The sequence below is a fragment of the Rana temporaria genome, chromosome 3, assembly GCF_905171775.1.
Source record: "Rana temporaria chromosome 3, aRanTem1.1, whole genome shotgun sequence".
Taxonomy (NCBI): domain Eukaryota; kingdom Metazoa; phylum Chordata; class Amphibia; order Anura; family Ranidae; genus Rana; species Rana temporaria.
The window spans coordinates 148,539,972-148,561,958 of NC_053491.1; the positions used below are offsets into that span (position 1 = coordinate 148,539,972).

Consider the following 21,987-nt stretch of genomic DNA (forward strand, 5'->3'; position numbering starts at 1 on the left):
GCATAATGTTTCCACCTTCATGTTTGATGGTGGGGGATGGTGTTCTTGGGGTAATAAGCAGCATTCCTCCTCCTCCAAACACGGCGAGTTGAGTTGATGCCAAAAAACTTGATTTTGGTCTCATATGACCACAGCATTTTCACCCAGTTCTCCTTTGAATCATTCAGATGTTCATCAGCATGCTTCAAACAGGCCTGTACATATGCTTTCTTGAGCAGGGGGACCTTGCGGGCACTACATAATTTCAGCCCTTCACGGCTTAGTGTGTTACCAATTGTTTTCTTGGTGACTGTGGTCATAGCTGCCTTGAGATTATTGACAAGATTCTCCCGTGTAGTTCTGGGCTGATTCCTCACTGTTCTCTTGATCATTGAAATTCCACAAGGTGAGTTCTTGCATGGAGCCCCAGACCGAGGGAGATTGACAGTTATTTTGTGTTTCTTCCATTAGTAAATAATCGCACCAACTGTTGTCTTGGCTGCTTGGTGATGGTCTTGTAGCCCATTCCAGTCTTATGTAGGTCTACAATCTTGTCCCTGACATCCTTGGACAGCTCTTTGGTCTTGGCCATGGAGGAGAGATTGGAATCTGATTGCTTCTGTGGACAGGTGTCTTTTATACAGGTAACAAGCTGAGATTAGGAGCGCTCCCTTTGAGAGTGCTCCTAATCTCAGCCTCCTACCTGTATAGAAGACACCTGGGAGCCAGAAATCTTCTTGATTGGTAAGGGATCAAATGCTTATTTCACTCATTAAAATGAAACTCGGTTTATACATTTTTTTGAAATGCGTTTTTCTGGATATTTTTGTTATTCTGTCTTTCACTCTTGAAATAAACCTACTATTACAATTATAGATTGATCATGTCTTTGTCAGTGGCCAAACATACAAAATCAGCAGGGGGTCAAATACCTTTTTTTATTATGCCATATGTGTAACGATGGTGTTTTAGAGTTTTTTTTTTTTGAGTGCAGAGTAATGTATGCCATATTATCTTGTACCTGTTAAAGCGGAGTTCCAACCACAATTAGCATTTTTTAAATGTATGTCCTTTCATCCTGCGTTTTTATAATATAAATCCGGTCACTTACTATTTTACAATCCGCCGCCGATCCGCATAGATATTTAAAAAAGATAGTTTATAAAACTATGTCTACACCGTTGTCATTTTGCTTGTGGGCATTGTGAATCCTACAAGCACTTACTTCCTGGAAGTCTTGGATGGTGAGTGATAATTGGACAGCGCACTGCATCCTGGAAAATGATGACACACATTTCCCAGGAGCATTAGAGGGAGATGATGTCAGAATCCTAGGTGGATTCAAAGGCAGATTTCGTGGTACTGCATAGCAACAGGCATTTTCAGATGATGAGTAACATTTTTTTATTTTTTTTACTTTTTTAGGTCTGAGCACAATAATGAAAAAAAAAATTGGGATTGAAACTCCACTTTAAATGTGAAGATGTCATGTTTGTAGTAAATACTATATAGGCATAATTATTTAAACACCATGTTTGATTACTAATAGAATATCAGCATAAGTAATGCTGTTTTATACATTATGACTTGCATAAAAAAAAAAAAGATCATCACAATTTGGCAAAATCACTTTACAATATGTGTATGTAGCCATTCATTTGTTCACATTTTTCTGGATAAGTGTTGAACTGACCTGACATTTCAAACAGAATGCTAATGCAAATCAGTCTGAGTGGTTCATTACAGTATCATTCACCTAAGAAATGCCCATGTAAGTCACAGGACACTTTCAAAAATGTAATACAGAAAGAAAGTGTTATCTCCTGTTCACACACCACAGGAAACTAGACATAAAAAACATAAATATATTTCTATGAATAATGCATGAATATATGCAGTTTATACTGAAATCATTGTGACTTAGCATATTTAGCTCAATAATACATTTGAAGGTGAGAAATCATTTTAGATGCCTATTATGATTCTTCAAGTGTAAAATACTAAGTTAAATGATACAGCTTGAGTATTGTGTGAGCTGTGGCTGAACTGCAGTGTCAGTTTATGTAGAACATTACAAGTGTCTACACTGTTGGGGTTTATATGTATTTAGCTATTGCACTCTTTCCCCTATTCATTTCTGGTTATCATTCTGAATAACAAATGCATTCTGACACAGAAGAAATATTTTCTTGTTATTGTAACAAAAAAACTATGATGCTTAGAAATAAAACTAATATCAGGTAGCTTGAAGAAGAACTCCATATCGCAAAAAAAAAAAAAAAATACTGGTTAAAGTGAATTTACCTACATCCAATTTCCCCTCTACTACTGGAAACATGTTGATAGATGCTGGTACAGCACCTTGACCATTCAGGAAGTGCCTTGAGTTTTTATCTTTGAATGCAAGGGATTCTCAGATTGATCAAAGTGGAAATTATCTGGCCTGCTAATCCACCTTGCCCAAACAGAGCACACTTTATATTCACGGATAAAACAACATGGTTCTTCCACTACTGGAAACATGATCATAGATGCCGGTACAGCACCTTGACCATTCAGAAAGTGCCTTGTATTTGTATCTTTGAATGCAAGCTATACTTGCATTGATCAAGGTGGAGGTTATCTGGCCAAGGTAGAGAAGTGGGCCAATCGGAGGACACCTTATATTCACAGATAATAATACATGGTTCTTCCTGAATTGCCAAGGTGCTGTTTAAGCAACTTGCATATTACATGTGGCAGAGTGTTGGCAACATCCCCAGAGACCATACTGGCTTGTGGAAAAATCACTTTATCCAAGCTGGCCCACAGTAAGTTTTAAAAGTGATATGATTCTGCAGTTTTGGTGCTGGTCTTTAGCTTATTGGCTATTGGTAATATTTTGGTTGTTGTGTAAAAGTTCTCCTTGTATTCATTTGGAAATGCAACATTTGTGTATTGAAAAAGTTTGTATTGCTGTTCCCCTTTTAATGATACCAATATCCAACTCAAATAAACACTGCTTTAAAACTTTTATTGCAGTACCGTGGAACCTTGGTTTAAGAGTAAATTGGTTTAAGAGCGTTTTAATTTGCAAGCAACTTTTTTTTCTTTAATTCTGACTCGGTTTGCGAGTGTTGACTTGGACGACGAGCAGAATTCAAGCTAAATAGGCCTGCTGTACGTTATTTGGCCTGAGGTACGGGGGCGCAGGAACCGAGAAAAGCCGAACATTGGCTTGCAGTACCTCATTTGGCCTAAGGTACGGGGGTGCAGGAAAGGAAGCAAGACAAGGTGTCCTCTGGCCTTTTTGGCGCTCTCTGGCGCCCCTCCCCCACCTCTGGCCGCATTCGGTATTGCATCCTATTGAAGTCAATGCGGAACTAATTATTTTAGTTTCCATTGACTTTAATGGGAAAACTTGCTTTGAAATGCGAGTACTTTGTATTACGAGCATACTCCTGGAACGGATTATGCTCGTAATCCGAAGTTCAACTGTATTTATTTTGAGAACCATAGCTTTTATTTGTTTAGTTAGATGGCTTTTCAGAAGTACCGTATTTATCGCCCTATAGCGCGCACCGGCGTATAGCGCGCACCACAAACCTAGAGGAGAATCCTAAAAAAAAAATACTGACAATTTACAGATACAGTTACTTACAGTTGCCCGGCGTCCATCGTCTGCCTTGTCCGGTCCGACGCCCGTCTGTGGCATTCGTGGTGTCCTCCCCGCTTCTTCCTGCTTCTCCTGCGCTGTTTTTGAACAGTATATGTCGGCGGCGGCGCTCAGTAAGCCGACATATACCGAGTGCAGTACACTCGGCTGGGCTCGGCCACGCTCGGCTCCTCTCGCGGAGCCAGCGTGGCCGAGCCCAGCCGAGTGTACTGCACTCGGTGTATGTCGGCGCTCAGAAAGTGGTGATCGGTGTATAACGCGCACCCACAATTTTTCCCTGATTTTTAAGGGGAAAAAAGTGTGCGTTATACGCCGATAAATATGGTAGTATTTACCTCTTAGGCCCCTTTCACACGGGCAAACCGATCGGTTCTGTCTGTCAGTTTTTTAGACAGACCTGATTGGACCATCTATCGCCCTCTATGGAGTGGTGGCATCCAATCTGCTAATCTGTTTTCCATCTATCTAGCAGATTGGATTGGATGGCCGTTGGGTGTATACGGACAGGCGTTCTGTTTAAATCTGACTACGCATAGAGGACAGCGGGCTGTGTCTGTTTCTGCTCTGCATAAGCAGAGCAGACATGGACAAGCATCCTGATGCTCAGCGGGGTCAGCAGACAGATTCCCCACTAAGCAGGCAGACTCCTGGTGGAGTCCGCCTCATGTGAAAGGGGCCTTGGACATAAAAGAGCCCACTTTGTGTCTTTAACCACTTACCCCCCAGACCATATTGCTGCCCAAAGACCAGAGTACTTTTTGCGATTCGGGACTGCGTCGCTTTAACAGACAATTGCGCGGTCGTGCGACGTGGCTCCCAAACAAAATTGGCGTCCTTTTTTTCCCACAAATAGAACTTTCTTTTGGTGGTATTTGATCACCTCTGTGTTTTTTATTTTTTGCGCTATAAACAAAAATAGAGCGACAATTTTGAAAAAAAATGAATATTTTTTACTTTTTGCTGTAATAAATATCCCCCAAAAATATATAAAAAAACATTTTTTTCTTTATCGTACATCACGGGACACAGAGCGGCATATTCATTACTATATGGGTTATATGGAGTACCTTCAGGTGTTGACACTGGCAATCTCAAACAGGAAATGCCCCTCCCTATATAACCCCCTCCCATAGGAGGAGTACCTCAGTTTTTACGCCAGTGTCTTAGGTGTTAGTCATGGTTTAGCTTGCCTCCGCATCCTTGGGATTAGGTGAGCTACCGGTTCTGTCCAAAAAAGCCTCAGCGCTAAAGTGGTCAGTAACCGGACCCCAAACCCTTGGGGTATAGCCCATAATGCTTTTCTTTTTAGAGAGCTGGACCCTGGGCCCAGAACTTAGAAACCTTTGGGTGCTTAATGTTTCTGTTGCCAGAGTGCTATATGGGCCCAGGACAGTGGATCCTTCATAGGAACCCAGGGCCTGAAGGTCTAGACATCCCCACGGAGATGGGGGAAGATTGGGCCTCTTGCTTGGCAAAGTCCTGCGTCATGGAGCAGGTAAGTGAGGGGAAAACTTGCGGAACTTGGTTCTTAGCAGGTTTTTTCTGGGGGGTCACAGGGGACATGCCTAAAGTTATGCACTGCATCTGGCAAACTAGTCACATATCATAAAGATAGGATGGCTCTATATGTATTATTCCCCATAAGATGTGACCTCCCTTGTAGTGTTGGAAAAGCATTGAGTGGGGCCTGTGTGATATAAAAGTATATGTGTGTGTCAGAGAGCTGTGCTTACCTGCAAGCCTCCAGGCGATGCTCCATTCAGTCTTCCTCCTCAGAGCCTGCAAAGCAGGAAAAACGCTGACCTCCTCGTGGTTCCAGGCTGCAGTTTGCTGGAGCAGAGAGGTCCCTTCCTCCCAAACCCCCCCCCCTGTCGGGAGGGGCATTTCCTGTTTGAGATTGCTGGGGGGGGAAGGGCGGGTCAGTGGCTTAAGGAAGGGGCGGCCCTTCCTTGTTTGTTCCACAGCTCATTCAATACTTTGGAACTGGGGAGGAAAGACCAGAGCGGCAGCACGGGGCGCCAAGGACACACAGTGGCCAGAAAGGATATTGCAGTCTTCAGAAGACTGTTTTTCAAGCCTAGAAATAGGCTGTTTCTTTTCCATCTCATAGTTTTTCTTTGCAATACTACTCAGGGGGACAGAATGTTTTTTCTTTCCTGGATTTGAAACAAAAACGAAAAAAAAAAAAAAAAAAAGAAAAGTCATCTAGGGGAGAGGAAGCATTTTTTATCCCCCAAACAGGTGTTTGGGCAATTAACTTTTATAGTTCCAAATACCAATAGGTAGCAGGTGTACCTCGGTATTGTACCATGGCCGCTGCTTTCCCCACAGGGAGCCTTGGGGCCATCGGGATCTGGGGCTGGAGCTGGCGCGGGTCAGTCCAACCCTAAGATGGTCACGGACGAGGTATTACTCACCTCTTTAAGAGAGATGGAGAAAAGAATGGGCTCCGTCGCCCGAGCGCGGACCCTCAGAAGAGGAGGTCCTTTCCTCAGGGGAATTGGACGACCTCTTAGACAAGGACCAAGTAGGTTCAGGGATCGAAGATCCGGATACAGAGGAGTCTGGAGCAGTCTCCCAAGGGGAGAGCTGGTGGATTCAAGCCTTAACGGACTTGGTCCATAATGCATTCAACTTGCCAGTACCAGATCTCCAGGTATCTACGGTTTCAGCTTTGGGCTCACTGAGGGCGCCTCAAAGCAATGCAGTATTTCCGATCCACCCTCTACTAGAGGGAGTTTTGTTCCAAGATTGGAACAAGCCAGATAAAATCTTCTTACCACCTAAAAGATTCTCTGCCCTATATCCTATGGAAGATAAATTTTCCAAGAAATGGGCTACTCCTGCAGTGGACGCAGCCATCTCATGTATTAACAAATCATTAACATGCCCTGTAGAAAACATACAGGTATTCAAGGATCCAGTTGATAAACGCTTGGAAGCACTACTTAAGAACTCCTTCACTACTGCAGGGGCAGTAGTACAGCCAGCTGTGGCTGCGATTGGGGTTGCTCAAGCATTATCGGATCAAGTTAAGCAGATGCTTAAACTTATTCCTGCCCAGCAGGCAGAAGAATTTTCGGATGTCCCTAGGGCCATATGTTTTACAGTAGACGCAATTAAGGATTCTATCCAGCAAGCGTCACGTTTATCGTTATCCCTTATCCATATGAGAAGACTCTTATGGTTAAAAAGCTGGGAGGCCGAGCCCCCATGCAAGAAGCTCCTGGTAGGGTTCCCCTTCCATGGAGGACGACTCTTCGGAGAAGACCTAGATAAATACATTCAAACCATTTCAAATGGCAAAAGTACTCTCTTGCCAACTAAGAGGAAGTTTCAGGGGCCTGCGTTTAAACGACAGTACTCCCCTGGGCAGGGGCCCTCTAATGCCAAACAGTATCGACGGCCTCCTGCGAAAGCAAACTTCGGCTTCAACAGCAAATCACAAGGACAGGCTGCTAGAGGCAGAAAGCAGTGGGTTCGCAAACCAGCAAACCCAGCCCCCAAGCCGACCTTATGAAGGGGCGCCCCCACCCACGAAGGTGGGGGGAAGGCTGCGACTCTTTTCAGAGGTTTGGGAAGCCAGCATTCCCGACGAGTGGGTACGGTCTTCCGTGGCCACGGGCTACAAATTAGATTTCCTAAGGTTTCCTCCTCTTCATTTCCAGGAGTCTAGGATTCCAAACGATCCGGAGAAAGGAGCCGCATTAATGTCGGCATTAAATCATCTACTTTCCCAGGAAGTAATAGTAGAGGTACCAGTCCTGGAACAGGGGCTAGGTTTCTACTCCAACCTATTCATCATCCCGAAGTCCAATGGAGATGTCAGGCCAATTTTGGACCTAAAGATGGTAAATACATACCTAAAGATCCGCTCATTTCGGATGGAATCCGTGCGGTCAGCAGCTGCCACACTCCAAAAGGACGACTTCATGGCGTCCATAGACATAAAGGATGCCTACCTTCATCTTCCAATTTATCAGCCACATCAAAAATATCTACGCTTCATGGTGGCTTCGCGTCACTTCCAATTCGTGGTGCTTCCCTTCGGGTTGGCTACGGCCCCCCGGGTGTTCACGAAGGTCCTAGCTCCAATCCTAGCCAAACTAAGGATCCAAGGGGTCACGATCCTAGCATACCTGGACGACCTCCTAGTCATAGATCACTCGTCTCCCGGCTTGGAGCGAGCAGTGGCCCTCACGGTCCAATACCTCGAGAAGTTCGGCTGGGTCCTAAATCGAGAAAAGTCAGCTTTCCTGCCCACAAGGCAGTTGGAATATCTCGGCATGAGATTAGACACAGAACAACAAAGAGTGTTTCTACCTCTGAGGAAGGTCAAAGCCATCAAGGAATTAATCCTACTGGTTCTAAGCAAGAAGGAACCGACTATTCGCCTATGTATGAGGTTACTAGGCAAGATGGTGGCCACATTCAAGGCGGTACCATACGCCCAGAGCCACACTCGCATCCTGCAGGCAGCCATCCTGTCAGCAGGGAGCAGAAGGCCACAGGCCTTGGATATCCCGTTGCCGCTCTCATCAAGAGTCCGACAAAGTCTGTGTTGGTGGTTAGACCCTCAGAATCTACTGAAGGGGAAGTCTTTCAGCCCAGTGGCTTGGAAGATAGTGACCACAGACGCCAGCCTGACGGGCTGGGGAGCAATTTTGGATGGTTGCACTCGCCAAGGTACTTGGGCAACGCCAGAGAAGCAGTTGCCCATCAACATCTTGGAGCTCAGAGCTGCTCGACTAGCCCTCAGGGCTTGGACGTCAAAATTGCAGGGGTTCCCGGTGAGAATTCAATCAGACAATGCCACGGCCGTGGCATACATAAATCACCAAGGGGGAACCAGGAGTCAAGCCGCTCAGAGAGAGGTGAGCTTGATTCTCCTATGGGCAGAGGCTCATGTGCCCTGCATATCGGCAATATTCATTCCAGGAGTGGACAACTTTCAGGCGGACTTCTTAAGCCGCCAGACTCTTTTGCCGGGGGAATGGTCTCTGCATCCACAAATCTTTCAAGCACTCTGCCAAAGATGGGGAGTGCTGGACGTGGATATCATGGCATCGAGACTCAACAAGAAGCTAGACAGGTTCATGTCCCGCTCAAGGGATCCGATGGCCTGCGGAACCGATGCGTTGGTTTGCCCTTGGCATCAGTTCAAACTTCTTTATGCATTTCCCCCGCTCCAGTTACTACCCCGCCTGCTGCGCAGGATCCGGGTGGAGCACATACCAGTCATCCTGGTAGCTCCAGCATGGCCCAGAAGGGCATGGTACTCACTAATCTTAAGGATGGTAGTGGGAGACCCTTGGACTCTTCCTCTACGGCCAGACCTGCTATCGCAAGGTCCGATCCTCCACCCTGCCTTACGGCATCTAAATTTGACGGCCTGGAAGCTGAATCCCTGATTCTCAGGGGTAGAGGTCTGTCTCAGAAAGTAATCTCTACCCTAATCAGAGCCAGGAAACCGGTCTCTAGGGTGATTTATTACAGGGTCTGGAAGGCCTATGTAGGCTGGTGTGAGTCCAAGCGATGGCTTTCTCGCAAATTTACCATCGATAGAGTATTAAGTTTTCTCCAGCTAGGAGTGGATAAAGGATTGGCATTAAGCACAATCAAAGGACAGATTTCTGCTCTGTCAGTGTGGTTTCAGCGGCCGCTGGCCACCCACTCGCTGGTTAAGACCTTCCTTCAAGGGGTCTTACGTATTAAACCTCCAGTTAAATCCCCGCTTTGCCCGTGGGATTTAAACCTTGTTCTGTCAAGTTTACAGAAACAACCGTTTGAGCCGTTGGCTGAAATTCCTTTGGTTTTACTGACAAGGAAGTTAGTATTTTTGGTCGCCATAGTTTCCGCAAGAAGAGTATCGGAACTGGCGGCCTTATCCTGTAAGGAACCATATCTTATTTTTCATAAGGACAGGGTCGTTCTCCGCCCTCATCCTTCCTTCCTACCGAAGGTTGTATCCAGTTTTCATTTGAACCAGGATTTGGTATTACCATATCCTTCTTCCCTAAACCTACTTCCAGAAAGGAAGGGTTGCTGCATACCTTGGATATCGTCAGGGCCATGAAGGCCTATCTTAAAGCTACAAAGAAGATCCGGAAGACAGATGTGCTGTTCATATTACCGGATGGGCCCAAGAAGGGGCAGGCAGCTGCAAAGTCCACCATTTCTAGGTGGATTAAGCAATTAATCACTCAGGCCTACGGCTTGATGGGTTGCCTCCTCCAGTATCATTAAAGGCTCATTCTACTAGGGCCATGGGCGCCTCCTGGGCAGCACACCACCAGATCTCTATGGCTCAAGTTTGCAAGGCGGCAACCTGGTCTTCTGTCCACACGTTTACAAAATTCTACCAGTTGGACGTAAGAAGGAAGTCTGATACAGCCTTTGGGCAGGCAGTGCTGCAGGCTGCAGTTTGAGACCCTCGGATTCCGGGGGCTCCTCTTTTTTGAGTTAAATTTAAAATTTAAGATTATTTTTCTCAACTAAGTTGGATTTATTATGATTTGAGTATTTCTCTAAATTAAATCCTTTTGTCTTGGAGATGTTCTCCCTCCCCTCATTGTGAGCATTGCTTTGGGACATCCCATATAGTAATGAATATGCCGTTCTGTGTCCCGTGATGTACGATAAAGAAAAAGGGATTTTTAATACAGCTTACCTGTAAAATCCTTTTCTTGGAGTACATCACGGGACACAGAGCTCCCACCCCTCTTTTTGGGGACCATTTTGGGAGGCATACTGCTTGCTACAAAACTGAGGTACTCCTCCTATGGGAGGGGGTTATATAGGGAGGGGCATTTCCTGTTTGAGATTGCCAGTGTCAACACCTGAAGGTACTCCATATAACCCATATAGTAATGAATATGCCGCTCTGTGTCCCGTGATGTACTCCAAGAAAAGGATTTTACAGGTAAGCTGTATTAAAAATCCTCATTTCCTCAGTTTAGGCCGATACGTATTCTTCTACATATTTTTCATTTAAAAAAAATCGCAATAAGCGTTTATTGATTGGTTTGCGCAAAAGTTATAGCGTTTACAAAATAGGGGGTATTTTTATGTCATTTTTATTAATATATATTTTTTACTAGTAATGGCGGCAGTCAGCGATTTTTTTTCGGTATTGCGACATTATGGCGGACACTTCGGACACTTTTGACACATTTTTGGGACCATTGGCATTTTTATAGCGATCAGTGCTATAAAAATGCATTGGATTACTATAAAAATGCCACTGGCAGTGAAGGGGTTAACACTAGGGGGCGGGGAAGGGGTTAAGTATGCCTGGGTGTGTTCTTACTGTGGGGGGGGGGTGGCCTCACTAGGGGAAACACTGATCCTCTGTTCATACATCGTATGAACAGAAGATCAGCATTTCCCCTGCTGACAGGACCGAGAGCTGTGTGTTTACACACACAGCTCCCGGTCCCCGCTCTGTACCGAGCGATCGCGTGTGCCTGGCGGCGATCGCGCCCGCCGGGCACACGCACGGGAGTCGGGGGCGCGCGCGTGCCCCTAGTGGCGGCTGAGAGAGAGGACGTTATACTACGTGCTCTCGCCCAGCCGAGCCGACCTGCCGACGTAGAACGGCGGTGCACGGTCGGCTAGTGGTTAAAATGAATGAGCTTGTCTCTTCACCAATGGTCTGGAGCTCAGGTCGGTTTGTTTAATCTCTCCAATGCTGAAACTCTCGCCTGTGCGGTAGTCCAACCAGGATTCAGTCAGAAGAGTGCCTTACATAGACCATCAGGCAGTCTTTCAGCTCAAAGAGTAGGATTGAATTCTTGCTTGGGCATTCACATCCCAGGCACTGAAACTTGGCAGACCTTCTTAGTCATCAACAATTAGACTATAGAGAATGTTTTCTATATCTCTCAATATCAATTCCTCTGTCACAGATGAGGAATGCTAGATTTGGACTTCTGGCTTTAGATTTAACAGCAATGTGAGCAGGTTTCTCTTCGAGTCCAGGGGACCTGTAGCCTTTGATGTTTGTGTGGCATCAGATAAGCCTGATCTATGCCTTTCTGCCTCTGAAATTACTTCCTCACCTGCTCCAGAGGACCAAGATGAAGGGCATGCCAGTGACACTCACTTCACCGAACTGGCTCAGAAGTTTGTGGTACCATGTCAGATTCCTGGCAGACTCTCCATGGACTATCCCAGATCTTCTGTCCCAAGGTCTGGTTAATCACCCTTCTTCTTGGGTGTTGGCTTTAATAGAATGGCTGTTTAAGCCAAGCTCCTGATGGACAGGGGTCTGTTGAATTTAGACATCTCTATGTTCTTAAAAACTAGGGAATGAACTTGTTTTAATATCTCCCTTAGAAGGCATATCTCTCCTGGTGCAAGATGATTTCTTCCACAGAAAATTCTCCATTATACGATTCTTGACTTTTCCCCAGTCTGGTCTGGATCAACGGTTGGTCTTGAGTAGCATACAGGTTAACATCTGGGACTTATGTGTTCTGTTTCAAAGACTGCTTTCCTCTTACTCCTTTATGGAAGCCTTCATACAGGGTATAGTTCACAACATCCCTCCTGTATCTTCCCAAGTGAGTCCATTGGATTTTAACCTGGTTATTTTGATTCTTCAGAAACTGTCTTTTTGAACCTGTACAAGATATTCCTCTGAGATCTGAAAAAAAAAATGTTGCTCTACATAAAGGTTACATAGGCTATGAGAAGATTGCAGTGGGTAGCAGTTACCTTACATGATTTCATTTAATGTTGGCTGTAAGCAACGAACACATACGTGTAAGATAAAAACACTTAACTTTAAGAGAGCACATTTTTCAAGGATGGGATTGGGCTGCTTTCCTAGTTTTTATTTTTTGCGCTATAAACAAAGTGTCAATTTTGAAAAAAAAAATCAATAGTTTTTTACTTTTTGCTACAATAACTATCCCCCAAAAATATATAAAAAAACATTTTTCCCTCAGTTTAGGCCAATATGTATTCTTCTATATATTGGTAAAAAAAATCGCAATGAGCATATATTTATTGGTTTGCGCAAAAGTTATAGCGTCTACAAAATAGGGGATAATTGTATGGCATTGTTATTTTTTTTACTAGTAATGGCGGTGATCAGCAATTTTTATCATGACTGCGATATTGTGGCGGACACATCAAACACTTTTGACACTATTTTGGGACCATTGTCATTTATACAGCGATTAGTGCTATAAAAATGCACTGATTACTGTGTAAATGACACTGAGAGTTAAAGGGTTAACCAGTAGGGGGTGAGGAAGGGGTTAAGTCCTAGGGAGTCCAGAGGAAGGCAAAAAAAAGCAAGGCCTGCTCCAATTGTGGTAAGAAAAAGCATTGAGCTCTGTTAATTCAGGGCCATTGTTTCTAATATTTAGGGACTCATTAATAACTGGAATGGTACCACTGAATTGGTGCAGGGCCAATGTGGTGCCCATATTTAAAAAAAGGGATCAAAGTCTTTACCAAGTAACTCCTGTTAGTTTAAATTTGGGAAGTTGGGAAGATACTGGAGAGTTAATTAAAAGACCACATAGACAAGTTCTTGCTGGGGGAAAAAAAAATATTTTATGCAACAGACAGCGTGGGTTCATGAAAGACAGAAGTTGTCAAACAAACCTGATTTATTTTTATGTGAAGCCTTGGACAGAGGGGTGGCTGTAGACGTGGTATTCTTGGAGTTTGACACCATTATCAACACACTGCTCATGTGTAAGGTATAGTCTACAGGCTTGGAAATATCAGTTTGTAAATGGATAGAAAACTGGCTAAAAGACAGAATTCAGAGAGTCATGGTTAATGACTCTTACTGAATGGTCTAAGGTTATCAGTGGTGTACCCCAAGGTTCGGTGTTGGGACCCTTACTTTTTTAATATCTTTATAAATGATATTGGGTCTGGGATTAAAAGTACCATTTCTGTCTGTGTAGATGACACTAAGCTATGCAGTGGAATAATGTCCTTACAGGATGTCTCCAATATACAAGCCAATTTTAATGCTCTGTCTAATTTTGCAACTACGTGGCAAATTAGGTTTAATATTAATAAATGTAAAGTTATGCACTTGGGAGCTAAGACTATGCATGCATCATACATACTAGGGGGAGTACAACTGGGGAAATCAATGGTGGGGTAGGATCTGGGGGTTTTGGTAGATCATAAGCTTAATAATAGCATGCAATGCCAAGCTGTAGTTTTCCTTTCTTGTATTATAATGGAATATGCGGCTCAATTTTGGCTACCAGTTCTCAAAAAAGGATATTGGGGAACTGGAGAAAGTGCAGAGAAGGGCAACCAAACTGATAAGAGGTATGGAGGAGCTCAGCTATGAGGAAAGATTAGAGGAATTTTATTTATTCTCTCTTAAAAAAAAAAGAGGAGATTAAGGGGGATATGATCAACATGTACACATATATGAGTGGTCCTTATAGTGAACTTGGTGTTGTAGTCATCAGAGGACAAATGCAGAAAGGTTTATTCACAGTAAGAGCTGTGAAAATGTGTAATAGACTCCCTCCAGAGGTGGTTCTGGCAAACTCAGTAGATAGCTTTAAAAAAAGGCCTGGATTCTTTCCTAAATGTACATAATATAAACTGGGTACTAACATTCATAGGTAAAGTTTATCCAGGGAAAATCTGATTGCCTTTTGGGGGATCCAGAAGGAATTCTTACCACAATTGGAGCAGGCCTTGCTTTTTTTTGCCTTCCTCTGGATCAACTGTGGGCGAAGGATTGTGTATATGGAATTGTATTTTTTATTACTTTTTGGTTGAACTAGATGCACTTGTGTCTTTTTTCAACCTGCCTAACTATGTAACTTTGTATATGTATATTTGTATACATTGAAATAAAGATTATACAAACAATAAAAAAAAAGGGGCTAGAACATGCAGTTCCCTTTACGATTAACTGCAGTTTGAACAAAATGGCAACTTCAAAAACAGAATCAAAGAAGTCATTATGGTATCTGACCTGCAGGTTGCTTGTATAACTCTTGTTCTGGACAGCTGCCATAATAAGTTGTTGCAATAATAAAACAAAGGCTTTCATTTTCTAAGGCTTCTGACCAGCGGGTTGCACAGCTTTGTTGTGGAAAGCTGCCATAATAAGTTGTAGCGATAATAAAAGAGTTTCCATTTTTTCGAACACTGGCTTACATCAATTAAAGGGTTTTTATAGGAAAAAAAATGGCTTAAGGGATTTTTCACTTTGAGTACTGATAGGCAGAAGTTTCTGCTCAGACACCCCGCTGTGTAAGGGATAAAAGAGCAGCTTAGAGAATGCTAGTATGCTCTAAGGTGCTTGACCATTTTTGCCTGCAACTTCAGCTTTCAATCTTCAGCTGTGTGTTACTGAAAAGGTTGTGTATTCCTGAGCATTCCTGCAACTTTGGGGCTAACATTTTTGTTGCTGCCAACAGCTAGCCATTTGAGTTATTGATGAGGAGGCCAGTGTAATTCTGCATTAGCCTGCCAGACTATTAGTTTTCCCCATTGTTGTTGAAATGTAAATGTAAAATCCTTTTAATGAACTTTAACAATCATTAAAATCCTGTTGGGCATTGTTTTGCTCTAAGTATGTGTATATTTTGTTTTGCAGATATTTGAAAGAATTTTGTTTATATGGGCAATTCGACATCCAGCAAGTGGATACGTACAAGGAATAAATGACCTAGTCACACCTTTCTTTGTTGTATTCATTAGTGACTACGCGGGTAAGTTTTGACATCAATAAAATATCATAACAAGCGTTAATCATTTCTTTTTCATAAAGTGTTGATTTTTTCCAGTCAGTTCTGCTTGCATATACTTAAATACGATTCATATATACAGTATCTCACAAAAGTGAGTACACCCCTCACATTTTTATAAATATTTTATTATATATTTTCATGTGACAACACTCAAGAAATGACACATTGCTATGTAAAATGGTGAGTGGTACAGCTTGTATACCTGTATACATTTGCTGTCACCTCAAAATAACTCAATACACAGCCATTAATGTCTAAACCGCTGGCAACAAACGTGAGTATACCCCTAAGTGAAAACGTCCAAATTGGGCCCAGTGTCAATATTTTGTGTTGCCACCATTTTTTTCCAGCACTGCCTTTATCCTCTTGGGCATGAAGTTAACCAAAGCTTCACAGGCTGCCACTGGAGTCCTCTTCCACTCCTCCATGACGACATCACAGAGCTGGTGGTTGTTGGAGACTTTGTGCTTCTCCACCTAACATTTGAGGATGCCCCACAGATGCTCAATAGGGTTTAGCTTTGAATTGAACTTTATACCACTGGTTAGACAGATTAAAGCAGACTTTCAACGATGGGACAGGGAGATCTTTACATGGTTTGGGAGAATCAATATCATTAAAATGAACATAATGCTGAGACTGATTTATTTATTCCAGACCCTACCTGTAAAGATCCCCCTGGGCTTTTTGAGAGAATTGAGATCGAGATTTGTTAAATTTATCTGGGCAGGAAAACCAGCGAGGATAAGGAGAGATGTTTTGACTTTGCCGAAAGAAAGGGGGGGAGTGGGCCTTCCAGACCCAATGAGTTACCATGATGCATCCCATTTGGCTCGGATTGCAGAGTGGTGCCTTCATCAGAAGGAAAACCATGGATACAAATAGAACAGAAAATAACGAATATACCATTAGAAGGTATGGCATGGATTTTGGATTCGGACATACCACAAGAAGTGAAGAAACATCCCACAGTAGGTCCTACGATACGAGCAATAAAAAGGATATTTGAAAAAACGAAAATTTCTAAATATCCAAGCCCACTAATACGAGTCCTTGAAAATCCAAGGTTTGGGTTAGGTCTTACAGATCGCTACTTTAATAACTTAAGGCGCCTGGGACTGAGCAGGCTGATACATTTCAAGAGTGATACTCAAATAGGGAACAGCAGAAAAAATGAAGAGATAATCCACAGGGAATTAGACCCAATGAGACAACTACAATTGAAAGCCGCAATTCGAGCATGGACATCACAAGGCGAAACTACTCGAGACATATCAGAGTTTGAGGAAGTCTGTTGTAAGGGAGAACCTGTGAGACATGGCTTATCATATATGTACAGCCTACTAGTTAAGTCAGGAGCACCACAAGACTTAGCATTTGTGCAAGCATGGGAGAGAGAGTTAGGAACAACATTTTCGGAGACCCAGAAAATAAAAATCTTTAGGTTTACCCATAAGGCATCGCTAGCTAGCAAATATCAAGAGGGCGGATACAAAATCTTAACCAGATGGTATAGAACTCCTGTAGCGTTAAAACGCATGTTCCCCCAGGTCTCAGACCAATGTTGGGGATGTAATGAGGCAGAGGGCACCATGATACACCTATTCTGGGATTGCTCGAAATTAAAAGAATTTTGGAGTATGGTATCCGACACAGTAAAAGAAATTACGGAGGTGGATTTGGGGGATAACCCTGCAGCATTTTTACTAAACGATTTTCCAATCTCGATGGTAAAGTACAAAAACTCTTTACTCAGACACCTACTTACAGCAGCAAAGGCTTGCATTCCAATTCTTTGGAAGAGCATAGCAGCGCCGACAAGACAACAATGGTTGGGCAGAGTAACGGAGATACAGCAGATGGAAAACCTGACTATGGGTATGAGAGAACAGGAGGAGAAATATAGACATGTGTGGTCGCCATATATAGAGTATAGAGAGCAGAATCCCTGAGAGGGTGGGGAGGGGCAGAGGTGGATGGAGGGGGAAGAGAGACGGCCGAGTATATAATTATTTTAGACTTTTTTTTTGGACTATTTTTTTTTTAATGTGTGTGTGTGTGTGTGTATATATATATATATATATATATATATATATATATATATATATATATATATATATATATTGTTTAATTGTTTTTTTTTTAATGGGTTGGAAAGGGGGGTTAGGGGAAAAGGTAATCATGTTGGTACAGCTTTAATAATATACAGGGGGAGGAGATTGTGGAGTAATCTTAAACTGTATATGAATAGAAATGCTTGTATGATAATACTGCAGACGTTTATGTATGAACTATGATATAAAATAAAAAACAGAGAATAAAAAAAAAAATAGGGTTTAGGTTTGGAGATATCCTTGGCCAGTCCATCACCTTTACCCTTGGCTTCTTTAGTAAGGCAGTGGTCATTGTGGAGGTGTGTTTGGGTTCATTATCATGTTGGAATACTGCCCTGCGACCCAGTCTCTTAAGGGAGGGGATCATGCTCTGCTTAAGTATGTCACAGTACATGTTGGCATTTGTGATTCCTTCAATGAACTGTAGCTCACCAATGCCCGCAGCACTCATGCAGGCCCAGACTATGACTCTCCCACCACCATGCTTGACTGTAGGCAAGACGCACTTGTCTTCATACGGTTGCTGCCACACACACACTTGACACCATCTGAACCAAATAAGTTTATCTTGACCACTCTCATCAGACCACAGGACATGGTTCCAGTAATCCATGTCCTTAGTCTCCTTGTCTTCAGAAAACTGCAGGCTGTCTTGTGCATCATCTTTAGAAGACGCTTTTTTCTGGGACGACAGCCAAGCAGACCAATTTGATGCAGTGTGCGTCTGAGCACTGACAGGCTGACCCCCCCCCCCCCCCCCCCCATCCCATCAACCTCTGCAGCAATGCTGGCAGCACTCGTACATCTATTTCCCAAAGACATCCTCTGAATATGACACTGAGCATGTGCACTTAAATTCTTTGGTGGACCATGGTGAGGCCTGTTCTGAGTCAAACCTGTCCTGTTAAACCGCTGTATGGTCTTGACCACCATGCTGCAGCTCAGTTTCAGGGTCTTGGCAATCTTCTTATAGCCTAGGTCATCTTTATGTAGAACAACAATTCTTTTTTTCAGATCCTCAGAGTTCTTTGCCATGAGGTGCCATGGTGAACTTCCAGTGACCAGTATAAGAGAGTGAGAGCGATAACATCAAATTTAACATGTGATGTATATAGTTTAACAAGTGTTGCCGCTAAACAAATGAATATTTAACAAAATTCAAAAGAAGCTGCCCCTTTTTCAAGTGATCTGATCACCCATAAACACATACAACAAAATATAAAGGACGGTACTAATTCATCAAACAAATCGAAAACATATATGATTACATCACACATATATAATGTGCATAATTGGGTGATATCATATCTGAAAGAAAGGCTCCGCACACCAAAAAAATGTAAAATGTGTAGTAGGTGATCTTAATTGTCCGTGCTCCACCAACACTTGTGTGAGAAGAAACAAACTCACCAAATAGCTAGGAGACAATAGCTAAGACTCAGATCCTTGGAAGAGTAAGCCACATGAAAGAGAGATGATCCTTGGCTTATTTGGTGAGTTCATTTCTTCCCACGCGAGTGTTGGTGGAGTACGGACAATTAATATCACCTACTACACATTTTTAATTTTTTTAGTGCGTAGACTCTTTCTTTCAGGAATGTTATTACCCAATTATGCACATTATGATTTAATCATATATGTTTTCACATTGTTTTGATGAATTAGCACCATCCTTTATATTTTGCTGTATACCAAATGCAACACACCTTCTCCCCTATTCGCACTTGAGACGTTGTAACACTAACAAGTCACATGACACTGGGGAGGGAAAATGTTTAAGTTGCCCCAATTTGAAAATTTTCACTTAGGGGTGTACTCACTTTTGTTACCAGTGATTTAGACATTAATGGTTGTGTGTTGTTATTTTGAGGGGGCAGCAAATTTACACTGTTATACAAGCTGTACACTCACTACTTTACACTGTAGCAAAGTGTAACTACATGAAAAGATATAATAATATATTTACAAAAATGTGAGGGATATACTAACTTTTTTGAAATGTTGTAGTTCCTTAAAGGACAAATGTGCCTACCCTTTTCCATCCAATTTTTCTCCCTTTAGCTGTTTAAGAATCAAATATGCTTTGTTTTATCAGTCCTTAAAATGTATGTAAAGACAAAAAAAATTGCAATACATGCAGATTTCCCCATTCTTTAAAGGATAGACCTTTACCAATATGTTACATATTGTACCCGGATTTAGGATGGAACATGTTAATAATCATGTACAAAATAAAAGTCAAAACATTAGATTGAGCAAATTAAACTAAAACACTACTTAAAAATATTGTTTTTTATTTTAGCAATATAATGGTTAAAATCTCCAGATAAAAAAAAAAAAAAATGGAACCATTCTTGTGTGTAGCACTGCTAGTACCCTCAAGCGGTCAACCCCAAACCACTACTAAATGTACTCAATTGTATTGTTAGTTATGTGATGTATGTGAGTTATGTGACAGTTTACATTTCTGGGCTAGTATTCAAGATGTGCAAAGAGAGCTCACACAAACGCATGTAGGTAGAACATTAAATAAAGTCATGCTATATACAGATAACAAGTTTAATCGTTTTTAGAAAATATAAAAAAAAAACTTAACTAAAGATGTTGTTCCACCACGGAGCCCTGTTAGCTTTCTTACGGTGTGTCACAGATGATCAAGTTATAGCTGTAATACCTAGGACTTGTGTTTAAGGAAATGGCCAGCTCCCCTTGCGAGTAATATGACCTTTTTAGGACTTGGTTAGTTTGCAATCGCATTACTTTGGTATGAAGTCAGCCAACCATAATATTGGAGGCTTTAGATATTTTGAGACAACTTCAATAAGGACATTTTTTATTTCCCTATCGTTATGTTCCAAACCCAACAAATTAGGATCCAGTGTAGACATACAGTCGTCAATATATTGGTTGGAGATGTGGCTAATATTTTACTTGTGTAACTCAATGCTTCTTCAGGAATTGATAAAAATCTTTAATGATTTTGCTACCTTGCTATATGCATAATACTATGTATACTTGCATTGTTCCAAGCTTGATCAAAGTGACTATGAAAGAACAAAAAAAACAAAAAATAATTAAAAAAACGAAAACAATCCTAATGAAATTCAGCTTTAGAGTGTTACTAAAACTGCAACAGTAAAATCAGTCTGTATATGCAGTAAAGCATGCTTGTTATACTTGCTGTGGAACCTAAGGGGTTAATTCTCCACATTGTGCAAAAGGGCTGCTTTGATCTATCTTCTCTGATAGTCATTTTTTTCCCACTGTCCATATTATATCTCTTGATAAGACATAGCCTTTGAGATCACTCTGAAAATTCTCAGTTTGGTGTGTATTGCTAGAGTTTTTTTTCTTTGGCCTGTGCCATTCACATGCACACTCCTATCAGCATTGTCCAGACAAAGGGTCAGGGTAGCCTCATAGGACAGTCAGAGTGGAATGAAAACCCCTCCTACCATCTTTAACCAGACACTGATAGGAGTCATAAGACTGCTTTATACTGCTGAGTAGAAAAGGTATTCAGCAGTTTATATTTACTAAAATAATTGCATTTGCATGTTCTGTGCACTGTGGGAGATCAGATTTAGTGAATATAGGGTTCTGGGTTTAGTAACACTTTAAGGTCTCATGTACACAAGGCAGTTTTTACAGACGTTTGACATTTTTTTTCCAGCCTTTAAACTCGCCTCTCTTGGCCTATGTGGCCATGCACACATAGGAATTTATAGGTGTATTAGGAGAGGAGCGTTTAGTGACTGAGTAAAAAAAAAATGCACAACCAGCGCATTTAGGAAAAGAGATTTTGGACAGAAAAAAAAAACGATTAACATGTTTAAAAGTGCTAAACATTAATCACATTTAGTGGTTGAACGTTCAATCCAATGGCCTTGAATAATTATTTATTTGCACCACATACAAAATATTTTTCAGTGAAACATGTAGGGGCTTCATATGGCTTATTTGGGAGGGGGTTTTGATGAATCTTAGCTATATGGTGAACTTTTTAAATTAGTCCAAGTGTTCCGCATGGAGGGAGCACAGTGACTAGGGAGTGTGGACATTTAGTCACTGAGCTGTCTGATTCTATGTCAGATACCTCCATTGCAAAGTGTGTTTTTTTTTTTGTTTTTTTTATAAAAGGTGTTACATTGTGCCATATATCTACTAGGGTAAATGAAGATTATTTACCATCCTGAATGCATTGGGCTTGAATGTACCTCCTAGCTTATGGCTTTGAAATACAGGGACCTCCATTTGGGTATGAGGCTGCCTACAAATTCCCCAAATCTGCATAAAGTAATTTTGTAGTATTGCAGTGGGGAGTTGTTTTCTTGGACAACTATTGACCACCAATATCATTACAATTTGTAATTTTGTTTGGAGTCTGGGATTACCCCTCTCGTAAACTAAAGTACACACGTTTACCAATTTACTTTAAGTTCGTAATAAAGGTTACGTTTTATACTGATGCCTACACACTAGAGGA

General features: G+C 42.0%; 1 protein-coding gene across 1 annotated transcript in view; it reads left to right on the forward strand.

Moving 5' to 3' along the window:
- Positions 1–21,987, forward strand: part of TBC1D22A (TBC1 domain family member 22A) — a 735,477-nt gene that overhangs the window by 220,193 nt on the left and 493,297 nt on the right. The window contains exon 8 of the mRNA XM_040343645.1: positions 15,234–15,348. Within this exon, the coding sequence (XP_040199579.1) occupies positions 15,234–15,348 (115 nt within the window). The remainder of the gene's footprint in view (positions 1–15,233; positions 15,349–21,987) is intronic.